The 15,270-nt window shown below is 42.9% G+C and overlaps 1 protein-coding gene across 1 annotated transcript; it reads right to left on the bottom strand.

Annotated features, from left to right (window-relative positions):
• Positions 1–69: 69 nt before the first annotated feature.
• LOC139365850 (uncharacterized) lies at positions 70–2,925 on the bottom strand. Its single transcript, XM_071102912.1, has 6 exons — positions 2,895–2,925; positions 2,044–2,318; positions 1,499–1,850; positions 1,213–1,320; positions 993–1,049; positions 70–188 (listed from the first exon to the last, which is right to left on the bottom strand). Exons 1-6 carry the CDS (start codon positions 2,923–2,925, stop codon positions 70–72), a joined length of 942 nt encoding a protein of 313 aa, XP_070959013.1.
• Between the last annotated feature and the right edge of the window lie 12,345 nt (positions 2,926–15,270).

The following is a 15,270-nucleotide window of genomic DNA, read 5'->3' as shown; positions in this document are numbered from 1 at the left end:
CCTTAAATTGTGTCTAAATAGAGACACTTGACTGGCATAATTTTGTCAGTGCTGTATCTGAAACAAAGATCAGTCCCAGTCTGAGTACCTGACATCAGAGTACACACTCTCCTGTGGTGTGTCTCTCTTCTTTCTTCCTCTTTTAGTTTTCTTCTCAGAGAAATGCAATGCAGCATAATTCAAAATATCTGTGTTTGGCACCTAAGGAATAGAGCACAGTAAATAATAACTCCACTGTGCACAATAACAGAAAAGTCAAATAATAACATTAACATTAATACGGTAAGGGGAATGTTCATGCGGAAGCTAGGATTCAAATCTTAGCAGAGGGCGCAGGACTGCCAACAATGCAGCTTTTAAAGTCATTTTCTCTGACATTTAAGGATATGCATTCATGGTAAACACTCCAGATGTCAGCTCAGAAAGTATTATTTTTTCATTTCAAGCTATAACACGGATCTAACTTGGATCACGTTGAATCCTGGTCTTAGTGTCATATTTTTTCATACTAGTTAATTACAGGCTACGGGCATTAAAGACAAATGAAACAAAAACATTTCTAAATCATTTACTTTGTAATAACCAAAACCTAAACTGATGTTCAAAGCATGTTGACATTGTTAAATATAATATTTATACTACAGATTTACGCTACAGATTTCTGAACAATAAATAAGCTAGCGGATATGAGGGTAATTTAACATCTTAAAGCCCGACATCTAAAATGTAACTAAACATTTTAATAAAACTATCAACAACATTTTTGATCAACTGAGAGCTTGCCAAATTATAGCTGCAGGTTATAATGAACTATTTTTAAAAACAGGTTTTCTCTATGACAAACAACTCTGACGCAACATCTCATGGGTTACTGCTGTACTTAGTGATTTATTCACAAATATACACATATACACTAATATACACACTCCTGTGTAACAGGCAATGTACCTCTTGTTTCACACATTGGATAATATAGATGTTACATACCTGACCACTTGACTGCTCTGATGAGAGGTTATCATCATGGTGAATATGCTGAGAGACACTTGCTGTATCAACAGATAGAAATTCAAGCATGAAAATGGAGACGGAATATACAGTATACCATTCAACGGTGTCAGCCCATGAGGTGAGATTTTACTTTTAAATTCTCATTGCAAACACATTTGACACAAAACAATAGATATGTTCTGCATGTCTAAAATGACTTACCTTTACAATGATCACATGTTTGTCTCTTGTTTTTGGTACAAGCGAGAATAAAAATGACAATCACACACACAGCCACTGCTGCTCCCAAGCTGAGGACAATGGGATCCACTGTGTTTCCTGGTATTAAAATACATTCAACATGCTTGCTATGTTTTATGTTAAGGATGCATAGCTGACAACACAATTTTTTTCTCACTTTGACCCATTTTAACTACTAAATAATCGTATCATTAAAATATGCTTAAATGTTTAGATAAAGAAGTGTAAGGTGCTTTATCAATTTAACAAGAAGTTGTACCTTTAATGATGTTAAGTTTTGTTCTGTCGCCAAACAGGATCTCCCCGCATGTGGCCACAGCACAGTAGTAAGTTCCAGCATCAGAGAGACTGAGGTTGTTCTTGGAGAGGCTGTAGACACAGCTCTGTGTAGTAGAGGGAGTCTCAGGGCTCTTCTCGCAATCATCACTCCTGTTCCCAGGGGTGTAAATTACTCCTGAATGGGATTCTCCTGATCCAGCTCTGAACCAGTACACATTGTGTTCTCCTGTACAGGTCTCAGAGAGTACTGTACACTGCAGAGTCACAGAGTCTCCTGGATGGACTGGGTCAGACTCTGGCTGCTGTTCCACTGTCTGGTTGTCAGACCTCGTTTCCTAAATTAATCAGAACATAGAGTAATTATCAGACATTCAAATAATTTCAGATTAACATATTTTTCTGCAATCTTTCTGTTAGCTGAGAAATCACAAAAGTGCCCAGCAATTTTTTTGTCTTATTACTTATTAAAAAGTTATTGTCCGATTGACATAACTTCAAAATAGAAAGTACAATTATTTTACCTTTTAAAGACAGAAATGTGCCATCTCTAAAGTTCACAGTCATCACTCTTCCAATTGCACAATAGTACATGGCTTCATCTTCTGGGATCGACTTCATGATAGTAAGGCGAAACATCCTTTGAGCCAAAGTTACGCTGAAGTGTGAATTTTTAAATCCAGAGTGAAACACAGGCTCTGTTAAATATTTATGCATCGATGAGACAAGTTGTGGAATTCCTCCCACAGTTTGCTTGTACCAGTGCATTTGCTCATCGCTGAATTCTTCTACTGGGAAAACACATAGCAGTGTTACAGGATCACCAAGTTGAACAGTGGTCACTGGACTTAGCAGGTTAACATGGTCTACATCTAAATCAAATGGAAACAGAAACACAAGCATACTGTATTTATCACACAGACAAGGACAAATGTTAAGAGAAAACAATAGTCTGTAAAAACATTTCAAATAATTGAAAATCAAGTTGTGAAAATCATTCCAGATGTTTTACTTTTCTTCTGCTTACTTTGTTTATTATTTATTTTTAGATGGTATGTGGGTTGGTTGAACGTTCTAAATGTCAATTTATCCTACCCTTCAAGAACCTTGAACTATATTGAATTGCACAGCACAGGAAAAACAATATTTTTAATGTATTATGATGAAGTGATGAAATTGTACTTACACACTGCACTGAGAATAATCACAGCAACCCCTAATCTGACCATCATGGTATGTAGCCTCTAGACTGGTAGTGTTGATTTGGTCTGTGCTTAAATGAGAACCCAAGACCAAGTATTCAAACTTGAAAACATACCTCATTGGCTGGAACATAGTGTTCAATACTTCCTGTAAAATGCTCCAACCCGTGACCCATTTCTTCTGTGAACCTGACATGCCTGTTATGTCATAAGGTCACAACCTTAGCTTTCATGTTACTGTGTACTACAGTGCCTCATATGTTGTATGTTTTGACTGTTTAATTGTCCTTTTATCCACTGTACTTTTTGTTGTTATATGGATACATGTGTATAGATGCCGTAATGTGCTATAGATGTTGCTTGTACCATGTTTGACCATGATTGTTTTTAGTATCTCAAATGTGGTCTCAATGTGATTTGCAAAATCTGAATTGTGCATTATTGTATTATTGTGGATAGACACAAATACATTTGTTTAACTAACTATATCAATGCATTTCTGTCTGCACAGTACAATTGCTATATTTTGCCTGTCCTGTTTACTTGTCCTGTTTCATTGAATTTTTTTTGGCATGAAAAGATCTCACTGAAAATGCACTTAGACTTTAACATTACGTTTTTGTTAACCTTACGAGTCTAAGCTCTACCTAAACTGTGGAGGGGGGCTAAGTAGTACCAAGCCTTATGGCATATTTTTAAGACCCTTTGAAGTATCCCAAAATATGCAAAAAATATATATATATATTTGATGAAAATGTATTTTTGGCCTCTGCTATTAGCCCATACAAATGCATTGAAAGGTGTCTATCCTACATCTGAGAGATATAAGAACGCTTTATACATTGATTTTACCCCTTGTTCTTGTCCATAAACAGTCTCCATCACAGGAGGTTGGTGGCTCCTTAACTGGGGAAGATGGACTCGTGGAGAGGAAGCAGTGGAAAGGTATCAAATATATCAAACACGTGTCTGATGCCATTCCAGTCGTTCCATTCCAGCCATTTAAATGAGCCGTCCTCGCTCAGCAGCCTCCACTGGTCTCAATATATAGTTCCATACATTTTTTCAAATGGTACCGGGGGAGCTTCAGACAAGTCTTGTGAGGCCTGTAGGCCTCCTATAGCAAAACAACTGAATTGTATGAGTTCGTGAGAGTCTCATCTTTAAACAGAGGGGTCAAACCAGTATGTAGCCCAAACTACAGACAGAAGTTGTCAGATCGGCTGTACTGACTTCAGACAAGTCCCAAGATGCTTGTGGGGGTCATAGAGCAAAACGGAGAACACCATAGTGTTTGTGAGAATCTCATCATTTCATAATAGTTAATATAGGCCAAACCGTTTGGATGCTACAGACAATTATGCGAGAAGACGAATTTGCGGGATGTCTCATGGTCTGACAAACACTGCTGTAGCTCTGTCACCTTTCACTGTAGATGCTGAAGTATTGCATAGGTGGATGCGGTGGATTGAGATGCATTCAGTACAAATAAACATAAATCTCTAGCTTAAATTGACACATTTTTATGGGAATATTTTTATTGAGTTAATTAGATTTCCGCGAGGGCATGGACATCGTCCTTAGGATATTTTTGTTAAGGGGTTCTGTGAGTGTCATGCGTAGGTGTAATAGGTGGCAGGGAAGTCAGGCGCAGGAGAGTCAAATGGAGTGTAAAATGGAGTCTTTTAATAAAGTCCACGGAGTATGCTCCATAACACTAAATGTACATAAACATGGGTACGAGGACCCGACGCACACCTATTCAACAATCACACTACACTGACAAATAAAACAATCTCTGACAAAGACATGAGGGGAAACAGAGGGTTAAATACACAACAGGTAATGAATGGGATTGAAAACAGGTGTATGGGAAGACAAGACAAAACCAATGGAAAATGAAAAAAAGGATCAATGATGGCTAGAAGACCGGTGACGTCGAACGCCGAGCACCGCCCGAACAAGGAGAGGCAACGACTTCGGCAGAAGTCGTGACAGTGAGGTCATGTATCAAAGGGGTCTGGGATCATTTATGTAGACTCGGTTGATTTTCTTAAAGATCTCAAGTGCCAGGGTAAACAGGTAGTAACCAGGGGACTGCTCAGGAAACCACTCTCGAGACCATTTCTTAAACTTTTCAGCTCGAGACTCAAATGAGTAATTGACCCTACTCCCATGACCCAATTCGTCCTCCAAGTACCCAGGTTAAGAAATGTGATTATAAATACAGTATATTTTCATAACTTGTGACCCACCTCTGACATGCCCAGGGCCCACTTTGGGTCCAGGCCTAAAGTTTAAGAAACCCTGCATTTGACCAAGAGGAAATTCTCTCCTATTCTGAGGGTGACATTGGGTTTAACAGATGCAGGCCTGTTCATCCTCCAGGTACAGTAGACTACAGACAATATGTTCCTCCTCCATGTACAGTAGACTACAGGCAATACGTTCCTCCTCCATGTACAGTAGACTACAGGTAATACGTTCCTCCTCCACGTACAGTAGACTACAGGTAATACGTTCCTCCTCCATGTACAGTACGCTACAGGTAATACGTTCCTCCTCGATGTATAGTAGACTACAGACAATACGTTCCTCCTCCATGTACAGTAGGCTACAGGTAATACGTTCCTCCTCCATGTACAGTAGACTACAGGCAATACGTTCCTCCTGCATGTACAGTAGACTACAGGTAATACGTTCCTCCTCCATGTACAGTAGACTACAGGCAATACGTTCCTCCTCCATGTACAGTAGACTACAGGTAATATATTCCTCCTCCATGTACAGTAGACTACAGGTAATACGTTCCTCCTCCATGTACAGTAGACTACAGGTAATACGTTCCTCCTCCATGTATAGTAGACTACAGGTAATACGTTCCTCCTCCATGTACAGTAGGCTACAGACAATACGTTCCTCCTCCATGTACAGTAGGCTACAGACAATACGTTCCTCCTCCATGTACAGTAGACTACAGGCAATACGTTCCTCCTCCATGTATATATAGTAGACTACAGGCAATACGATCCTCCTCCATGTACAGTAGAATACAGGCAATATGTTCCTCCTCCATGTACAGTAGACTACAGGTAATACGTTCCTCCTCCATGTATAGTAGACTACAGGCAATACGTTCCTCCTCCATGTACAGTAGACTACAGGTAATATATTCCTCCTCCATGTACAGTAGCCTGCAGGTAATACGTTCCTCCTCCATGTACAGTAGACTACAGGTAATACGTTCCTCCTCCATGTACAGTAGGCTACAGGTAATACGTTCCTCCTCCATGTATAGTAGACTACAGGTAATACGTTCCTCCTCCATGTACAGTAGACTACAGACAATACGTTCCTCCTCCATGTACAGTAGGCTACAGGCAATACGTTCCTCCTCCATGTACAGTAGACTACAGGCAATACGTTCCTCCTCCATGTATATATAGTAGACTACAGGCAATACGATCCTCCTCCATGTACAGTAGAATACAGGCAATATGTTCCTCCTCCATGTATAGTAGACTACAGGCAATACGTTCCTCCTCCATGTACAGTAGACTACAGGTAATAAATCAAATCAAATCAAATCAAATTTTATTTGTCACATACACATGGTTAGCAGATGTTAATGCGAGTGTAGCGAAATGCTTGTGCTTCTAGTTCCGACAATGTTGTAATAACCAACAAGTAATCTAACTAACAATTCCAAAACTACTGTCTTGTACACAGTGTGAGGGGATAAAGAATATGTACATAAGGATATATGAATGAGTGATGGTACAGAGCAGCATAGGCAGATACAGTAGATTGTATCGAGTACAGTATATACATATGAGATGAGTATGTAAACAAAGTGGCATAGTTAAAGTGGCTAGTGATACATGTATTACATAAGGATACAGTCGATGATATAGAGTACAGTATATACGTATGCCTATGAGATGAATAATGTAGGGTAAGTAACATTATATAAGGTAGCATTGTTTAAAGTGGCTAGTGATATATTTACATAATTTCCCATCAATTCCCATTATTAAAGTGGCTGGAGTTGAGTCAGTGTCAGTGTGTTGGCAGCAGCCACTCAATGTTAGTGGTGGCTGTTTAACAGTCTGATAGCCTTGAGATAGAAGCTGTTTTTCAGTCTCTCGGTCCCAGCTTTGATGCACCTGTACTGACCTCGCCTTCTGGATGATAGCGGGGTGAACAGGCAGTGGCTCGGGTGGTTGATGTCCTTGATGATCTTTATGGCCTTCCTGTGACATCGGGTGGTGTAGGTGTCCTGGAGGGCAGGTAGTTTGCCCCCGGTGATGCGTTGTGCAGACCTCACTACCCTCTGGAGAGCCTTACGGTTGAGGGCGGAGCAGTTGCCGTACCAGGCGGTGATACAGCCCGCCAGGATGCTCTCGATTGTGCATCTGTAGAAGTTTGTGAGTGCTTTTGGTGACAAGCCGAATTTCTTCAGCCTCCTGAGGTTGAAGAGGCGCTGCTGCGCCTTCTTCACAATGCTGTCTGTGTGAGTGGACCAATTCAGTTTGTCTGTGATGTGTATGCCGAGGAACTTAAAACTTGCTACCCTCTCCACTACTGTTCCATCGATGTGGATAGGGGGGTGTTCCCTCTGCTGTTTCCTGAAGTCCACAATCATCTCCTTAGTTTTGTTGACGTTGAGTGTGAGGTTATTTTCCTGACACCACACTCCGAGGGCCCTCACCTCCTCCCTGTAGGCCGTCTCGTCGTTGTTGGTAATCAAGCCTACCACTGTTGTGTCGTCCGCAAACTTGATGATTGAGTTGGAGGCGTGCGTGGCCACGCAGTCGTGGGTGAACAGGGAGTACAGGAGAGGGCTCAGAACGCACCCTTGTGGGGCCCCAGTGTTGAGGATCAGCGGGGTGGAGATGTTGTTGCCTACCCTCACCACCTGGGGGCGGCCCGTCAGGAAGTCCAGTACCCAGTTGCACAGGGTGGGGTCGAGACCCAGGGTCTCGAGCTTGATGACGAGCTTGGAGGGTACTATGGTGTTGAATGCCGAGCTGTAGTCAATGAACAGCATTCTCACATAGGTATTCCTCTTGTCCAGATGGGTTAGGGCAGTGTGCAGTGTGGTTGAGATTGCATCGTCTGTGGACCTATTTGGGCGGTAAGCAAATTGGAGTGGGTCTAGGGTGTCAGGTAGGGTGGAGGTGATATGGTCCTTGACTAGTCTCTCAAAGCACTTCATGATGACGGAAGTGAGTGCTACGGGGCGGTAGTCGTTTAGCTCAGTTACCTTAGCTTTCTTGGGAACAGGAACAATGGTGGCCCTCTTGAAGCATGTGGGAACAGCAGACTGGTATAGGGATTGATTGAATATGTCCGTAAACACACCGGCCAGCTGGTCTGCGCATGCTCTGAGGGCGCGGCTGGGGATGCCGTCTGGGCCTGCAGCCTTGCGAGGGTTAACACGTTTAAATGTCTTACTCACCTCGGCTGCAGTGAAGGAGAGACCGCAAGTTTTCGTTGCAGGCCGTGTCAGTGGCACTGTATTGTCCTCAAAGCGGGCAAAAAAGTTATTTAGTCTGCCTGGGAGCAGGACATCCTGGTCCGTGACTGGGCTGGATTTCTTCCTGTAGTCCGTGATTGACTGTAGACCCTGCCACATGCCTCTTGTGTCTGAGCCGTTGAATTGAGATTCTACTTTGTCTCTGTACTGACGCTTAGCTTGTTTGATAGCCTTGCGGAGGGAATAGCTGCACTGTTTGTATTCGGTCATGTTACCAGACACCTTGCCCTGATTAAAAGCAGTGGTTCGCGCTTTCAGTTTCACACGAATGCTGCCATCAATCCACGGTTTCTGGTTAGGGAATGTTTTAATCGTTGCTATGGGAACGACATCTTCAACGCACGTTCTAATGAACTCGCACACCGAATCAGCGTATTCGTCAATGTTGTTGTCTGACGCAATACGAAACATGTCCCAGCCCACGTGATGGAAGCAGTCTTGGAGTGTGGAGTCAGCTTGGTCGGACCAGCGTTGGACAGACCTCAGCGTGGGAGCCTCTTGTTTTAGTTTCTGTCTGTAGGCAGGGATCAACAAAATGGAGTCGTGGTCAGCTTTTCCGAAAGGGGGGCGGGGCAGGGCCTTATATGCGTCGCGGAAGTTAGAGTAACAATGATCCAAGGTCTTTCCACCCCTGGTTGCGCAATCGATATGCTGATAAAATTTGGGGAGTCTTGTTTTCAGATTAGCCTTGTTAAAATCCCCAGCTACAATGAATGCAGCCTCCGGATAAATGGTTTCCAGTTTGCAAAGAGTCAAATAAAGTTCATTCAGAGCCAACGATGTGTCTGCTTGGGGGGGGATATATACGGCTGTGATTATAATCTAAGAGAATTCTCTTGGTAGATAATGCGGTCTACATTTGAGTGTGAGGAATTCTAAATCAGGTGAACAGAAGGATTTGAGTTCCTGTATGTTTCTTTCATCACACCATGTCACGTTAGTCATAAGGCATACGCCCCCGCCCCTCTTTTTACCAGAAAGATGTTTTTTCCTGTCTGCGCGATGCGTGGAGAAACCTGTTGGCTGCACCGCTTCGGATAGCGTCTCTCCAGTAAGCCACGTTTCCGTGAAGCAAAGAACGTTACAGTCTCTGATGTCCCTCTGGAATGCTACCCTTGCTCGGATTTCATCAACCTTGTTGTCAAGAGACTGGACATTGGCAAGAAGAATGCTAGGGAATGGTGCACGATGTGCCCGTCTCCGGAGTCTGACCAGAAGACCGCCTCGTTTCCCTCTTTTTCGGAGTCGTTTTTTTGGGTCGCTGCATGGGATCCACTCCGTTGTCCTGTTTGTAAGGCAGAGCACAGGATCCGCGTCGCGAAAAGCGTATTCTTGGTCGTACTGATGGTGAGTTGACGCTGATCTTATATTCAGTAGTTCTTCTCGACTGTATGTGATGAAACCTAAGATGACCTGGGGTACTAATGTAAGAAATAACACGTAAAAAAACAAAAAACTGCATAGTTTCCTAGGAACGCGAAGCGAGGCGGCCATCTCTGTCAGCGCCGGAAGTTAATAGTATATTCCTTACCTGTAGCCTACTGTACATGTATTCCTTAATCATGTACAGTAGACTACAGGCAATACGTTCCTCCTCCATGTATAGTAGACTACAGGTAAAATATTCCTTAATCATGTACAGTAGACTACAGGCAATACGTTCCTCCTCCATGTACAGTAGACTACAGGTAATATATTCCTTAATCAAGTAGAGTAGACTACAGGCAATACGTTCCTCCTCCATGTACAGTAGACTACAGGTAATATATTCCTTAATCAAGTAGAGTAGACTACAGGCAATACGTTCCTCCTCCATGTACAGTAGACTACAGGTAAAATATTCCTTAATCATGTATAGTAGACTACAGGTAAAATATTCCTTAATCATGTATAGTAGACTACAGGTAAAATTTTCCTTAATCATGTATAGTAGACTACAGGTAAAATATTCCTTAATCATGTATAGTAGACTACAGGTAAAATATTCCTTAATCATGTATAGTAGACTACAGGCAATACGTTCCTCCTCCATGTACAGTAGACTACAGGTAATATATTCCTTAATCAAGTAGAGTAGACTACAGGCAATACGTTCCTCCTCCATGTACAGTAGACTACAGGTAAAATATTCCTTAATCATGTACAGTAGACTACAGGTAATACGTTCCTCCTCCATGTACAGTAGACTACAGTTAATATATTCCTTAGTCATGTACAGTAGACTACAGGTGATACGTTCCTCTTCCATGTACAGTAGACTACAGACAATACGTTCCTCCTCCATGTACAGTAGGCTACAGGTAATACGTTCCTCCTCCATGTACAGTAGGCTACAGGTAATACGTTCCTCCTCCATGTACAGTAGGCTACAGGCAATACGTTCCTCCTCCATGTACAGTAGACTACAGGAAATACGTTCCTCCTCCATGTATAGTAGACTACAGACAATACGTTCCTCCTCCATGTACAGTAGGCTACAGGCAATACGTTCCTCCTCCATGTACAGTAGACTACAGGCAATACGTTCCTCCTCCATGTATAGTAGACTACAGGCAATACGTTCCTCCTCCATTTACAGTAGAATACAGGCAATATATTCCTTAATCATGTACAGTAGGCTTCAGGCAATACATTCCTCCTCCATGTACAGTAGGCAACAGGCAATATATTCCTTAATCGTGTACAGTAGGCTACAGGCAATATATTTCTTAATCATGTACAGTAGGCAACAGGCAATGTATATTAGCCTCTATGTAGTTGGCTTGCTCCGTGGCCAGCATTTGCTTGGGTATTCTAAACCTAATCATCTATCTAATCAGCTAGCTTGAAATTTTTCCATCAAATCATCTTTATTCTGTGAATTGCTCATAAAATGCAAATGCAGAAATAGCTACCAGATTATTTTGCATCTAGCTTGGTAGTCTATTGGTCATTGCCATATTGTCATGTTCCTCAATAAACATTTGTAACCTACATACAGTAGTTGATAAAATCAAATAAAAATGTATTTGTCTCACACATGGTTAGCAGATGTTAAAGCGAGTGTAGCGAAATGCTTGTGCTTCTAGTTCCGCCCATGCAGTGATATCTAACAAGTAATCTAACAATTTCACAACAATTACCTTATACACACAAGTGTAAAGGAATGAATAAGAATATGTACATAAAAATATATGGATGAGCGATGGCCGAACAGCATAGGCAAGATGCAGTAGATGGTATAGAGTACAGTATATACATATGAGATGAGTAATGTAGGGTATGTAAACATTATATAAAGTGGCATTGCTTAACAGGTGATGCATTTATTACATCCATTTTTTATTATAAAGTGGCTAGAGATTTGAGTCAGTATGATGGCAGCAACCACTCATGGTTAGTGATGGCTGTTTAAGTCTGATGGCCTTGAGATAGAAGCTGTTTTTCAGTCTCTCGGTCCCAGTCTGCACCTGTACTGACCTCGCCTTCTGGATGATAGCGGGGTGATCAGGCAGTGGCTCGGGTGGTTGTTGTCCTTGATGATCTTTTTGGCCTTCCTGTGACAACGGGTGGAGTAGGTGTCCTGGAGGGCAGGTAGTTTGCCCCCGGTGATGCTACCCTCTGGAGAGCCTTATGGTTGTGTGCGGAGCAGTTACCGTACCAGGCGGTGATACAGTCCAACAGGAAGGATGCTCTCGATTGTGCATCTGTAAAAGTTTGTGAGTGTTTGTGGTGACAAGCCGAATTTCTTCAGCCTCCTGAGGTAGAAGAGGCGCTGTTCGCCACGCTGTCTGTGTGGGTGGACCATTTCAGTTTGACCGTGAAGTGTACGCCGAGGAACTTAAAACTTTCCACCTTCTCCACTACTGTCCCGTCGATGTGGATAGGGGACTGCTCCCTCTGCTCTTTCCTGAAGTCCAAGATCATCTCCTTTGTTTTGTTGACGTTGGGTGTGAGGTTATTTTCCTGACACCACACTCCGAGGGCCCTCACCTCCTCCCTGTAGTCCTTCTCGTCATTGTTGGTAATCAAGCCTCCCACTGTAGTGTCGTCTGCAAACTTGATGATTGAGTTGGAGGCGTGCATTGCCACGCAGTCAAGGGTGAACAGAGAGTACAGGAGAGGGCTGAGAATGCACCCTTGTGGGGCCCAGTGTTGAGGATCAGCGGGGTGGAGATGTTGTTTCCTACCCTCACCACCTGGGGGCAGCCCGTCAGGAAGTCCAGGACCCAGTTGCACAGGGTGAGGTCGAGACCCAGGGTCTCAAGCTTAATGATGAGTTTGGAGGGTACTATGGTGTTAAATGCTGAGCTGTAGTCGATGAACAGTATTCTTACATAGGTATTCCTCTTGTCCAGATGGGTTAGGGCAGTGTGCAGTGTGATTGCGATTGCGTCGTCTGTGGACCTATTAGAGCGGTAAGCAAATGGGAGTGGGTTTAGGGTGTCAGGTAGGGTGGAGGTGATATGGTCCTTGACTAGTTTCTCAAAGCACTTCATGATGACGGAAGAGAGTGCTACGGGGCGATAGTAATTTAGCTCAGTGTCCTTAGCTTTCTTGGGAACAGGGACAATGGTGGCACTCTTGAAGCATATGGGAACAGCAAACTTGGATAGGGATTGATTGAATATGTCCGTAAACACACCAGCCAGCTGCTCTGCGCATGCTCTGGGGACGCGGCTAGGGATGCCGTCTGGGCCGGCAGCCTTGCGAGGGTTAACATGTTTAAATATGCACTACCAAAATATGCACTATATATAAAAATGTAGGTGGACAACCCTTCAAATTAGTGGATTCAGCTATTTCAGCCACATCCGTTGCTGACAAGTGTGTAAATAACGCACACAGCCATGCTATCTCCATAGACAAACATTGGCAGTAAAATGGCTTTACTGAAGAGCTCAGTGACTTTCAACATGGCACTGTCATAGGATGCCACCTTTCTAACAAGTCAGTTAGTTAAGTTTCTGTCCTGCTAGAGCTGCCCCGGGAAACTGTAAGTGCTGTCATTTTAAAGTGGAAACGTCAAAGAACAACGGCTTAGCCTGCGAAATGGTAGGCTACACAAGGTCGCAGGGGCGCCCAGTGCTGAAGTGCATAGCGTAAAAATCGTCTGTCCTCGGTTGCAACACTGACTACCAAGTTCCAAACTGCATCTGGAAGCAATGTCAGTACTGTTAGTCGGGAGTTTCATGAAATGGGTTTCTATGGCCGAGCAGTCACACACAAGCCTAAGATCACCATGCGCAAAGCCAAGCGTCGGCTGGAGTGGTGTAAATCTCACCACAATTGGACTCTAGCACAGTGGAAACATGTTCTATGAAGTGATGAATCACGCTTCGCCATCTTGCAGTCCGACTGACAAATCTGGGTTTGGGGGATAGCAGGAGAATGCTACCTGCCCCAATGCGTAGTGCCAACTGTAAAGTTTGGTGGAAGAGGAATAATGGTCTGGGGCTGTTTTTCATGGCTTGGGCTGAGCCCCTTAGTTCTAGTGATAGGAAGTCTTAACATTACTGCATACAATGACATTCTAGATTCTAGATTCTAGAGAAGCTCATCTGTATTCTCGTTGTCCTCATCAGGGTTTTGACCTGACTGCAGTTCGGTGTCGTAACCAACTTCAGTGGTGAAATGCTCACATTGACGTCAATGTCGTGAACAGAGTGCCACATGGTGGTGGTGGGTATATAGTATTGGCAGGCACAAGCTACGGACAACGAACACAATTGCATTTAGCGATTTGAATACACAGAGATATCTTCTCCGGGCTAGGGGGCAGTTTTCGGAAGTTTGGATGAATGAGGTACCCAAAATAATCTTCCTGTTACTCAGGCCCAGAATCTAGGATATGCATATAATTGGTAGTATTGGGTAGAAAACACTCTAAAGTTTCCAAAACGGTTAAAATGTATGTGAGTATAACAGAACTGATATAGCCGGTGAAAACCTGAGGAGAATCCATCCTGGAATTTTTGGGGGTGAGGTGACATCATTTAAAATGCCTGTCTATGGGGAAATCAATGGAATACCTCCCAGATTGCAGTTCCTAAGGCTCCCAGTAGATGTCAACAGTCTTTAGAAAGAGTTTCAGGCTTGTTTTTTTAAAATTAGCTAGAATTTGTAGTTTGTCGAAGTGGCACCCATTTTGGCTGTTGTGTTTTGACGCGCGTGGATGAGAGCGCGCACGTCGTTATTTATCTCCGGAAATGAACATACTATTCTCCGTCTTAAATTTGATTGTATATTTATATATTAGGATACCTGAGGATTGATTAGAAATTATGTTTGACTTCTTTGGACAAAGTTTATTGGTAACGTTTGGGATTCATTTTGTACGCATTTTGAACGAGGGGAAACCGGTGGATTATTGAATGAAGTGCGCCAAATAAACTGACTTTTTGGGGATATAAAGAAGCACTTTATCGACCAAAACGACCATTTGTGATGTAGCTGCGACTCTTTGGATTGCAAACAGAGGAAGATCTTCAAAGGTAAGTGATTAATTTTTGCGCTATTTCTGACAAAGCGCCTGGATTACTCTTTTGGGATAGGGGGCAGCATTTTCACTTTTGGATGAATAGCGTGCCCAGAGTAAACTGCCTCCTACTCTGTCCCACATGCTAACATATGCATATTATTAGTAGTATTGAATAGAAATCACTCTGAAGTTTCTAAAACTGTTTGAATGATGTCTGTGAGTATAACAGAACTCATATGGCAGGCGAAAACCTGAGAAAAATCCAAACAGGAAGTGGGATATCTGAGGTTTGTAGTTTTTCAAAGCTTGGCCTAACGAATACATAGTGTCTATGGAGTCAAGTTGCACTTCCTACGGCTTCCACTAGATGTCAACCTTCTTTGGAAACTTGAATGAGGATTCTACTATAAAGGAGGGGCTCATGAGACCTCTAAATCAGTGGTCTGGCATAGTGCCTTGGTCTCATGAAGCGCGCTCCCGACAGAGTTAGATTTCGTACATCTTTTGACATGTTTCTAAAGGACTGTAACGGAACTTTTCGA

The sequence above is a fragment of the Oncorhynchus clarkii genome, chromosome 14 (assembly GCF_045791955.1).
Source record: "Oncorhynchus clarkii lewisi isolate Uvic-CL-2024 chromosome 14, UVic_Ocla_1.0, whole genome shotgun sequence".
NCBI lineage: Eukaryota > Metazoa > Chordata > Actinopteri > Salmoniformes > Salmonidae > Oncorhynchus > Oncorhynchus clarkii.
The sequence above is the reverse complement of the archived record's forward strand: the minus strand, read 5'-3'. Positions and strand labels throughout refer to the sequence as shown.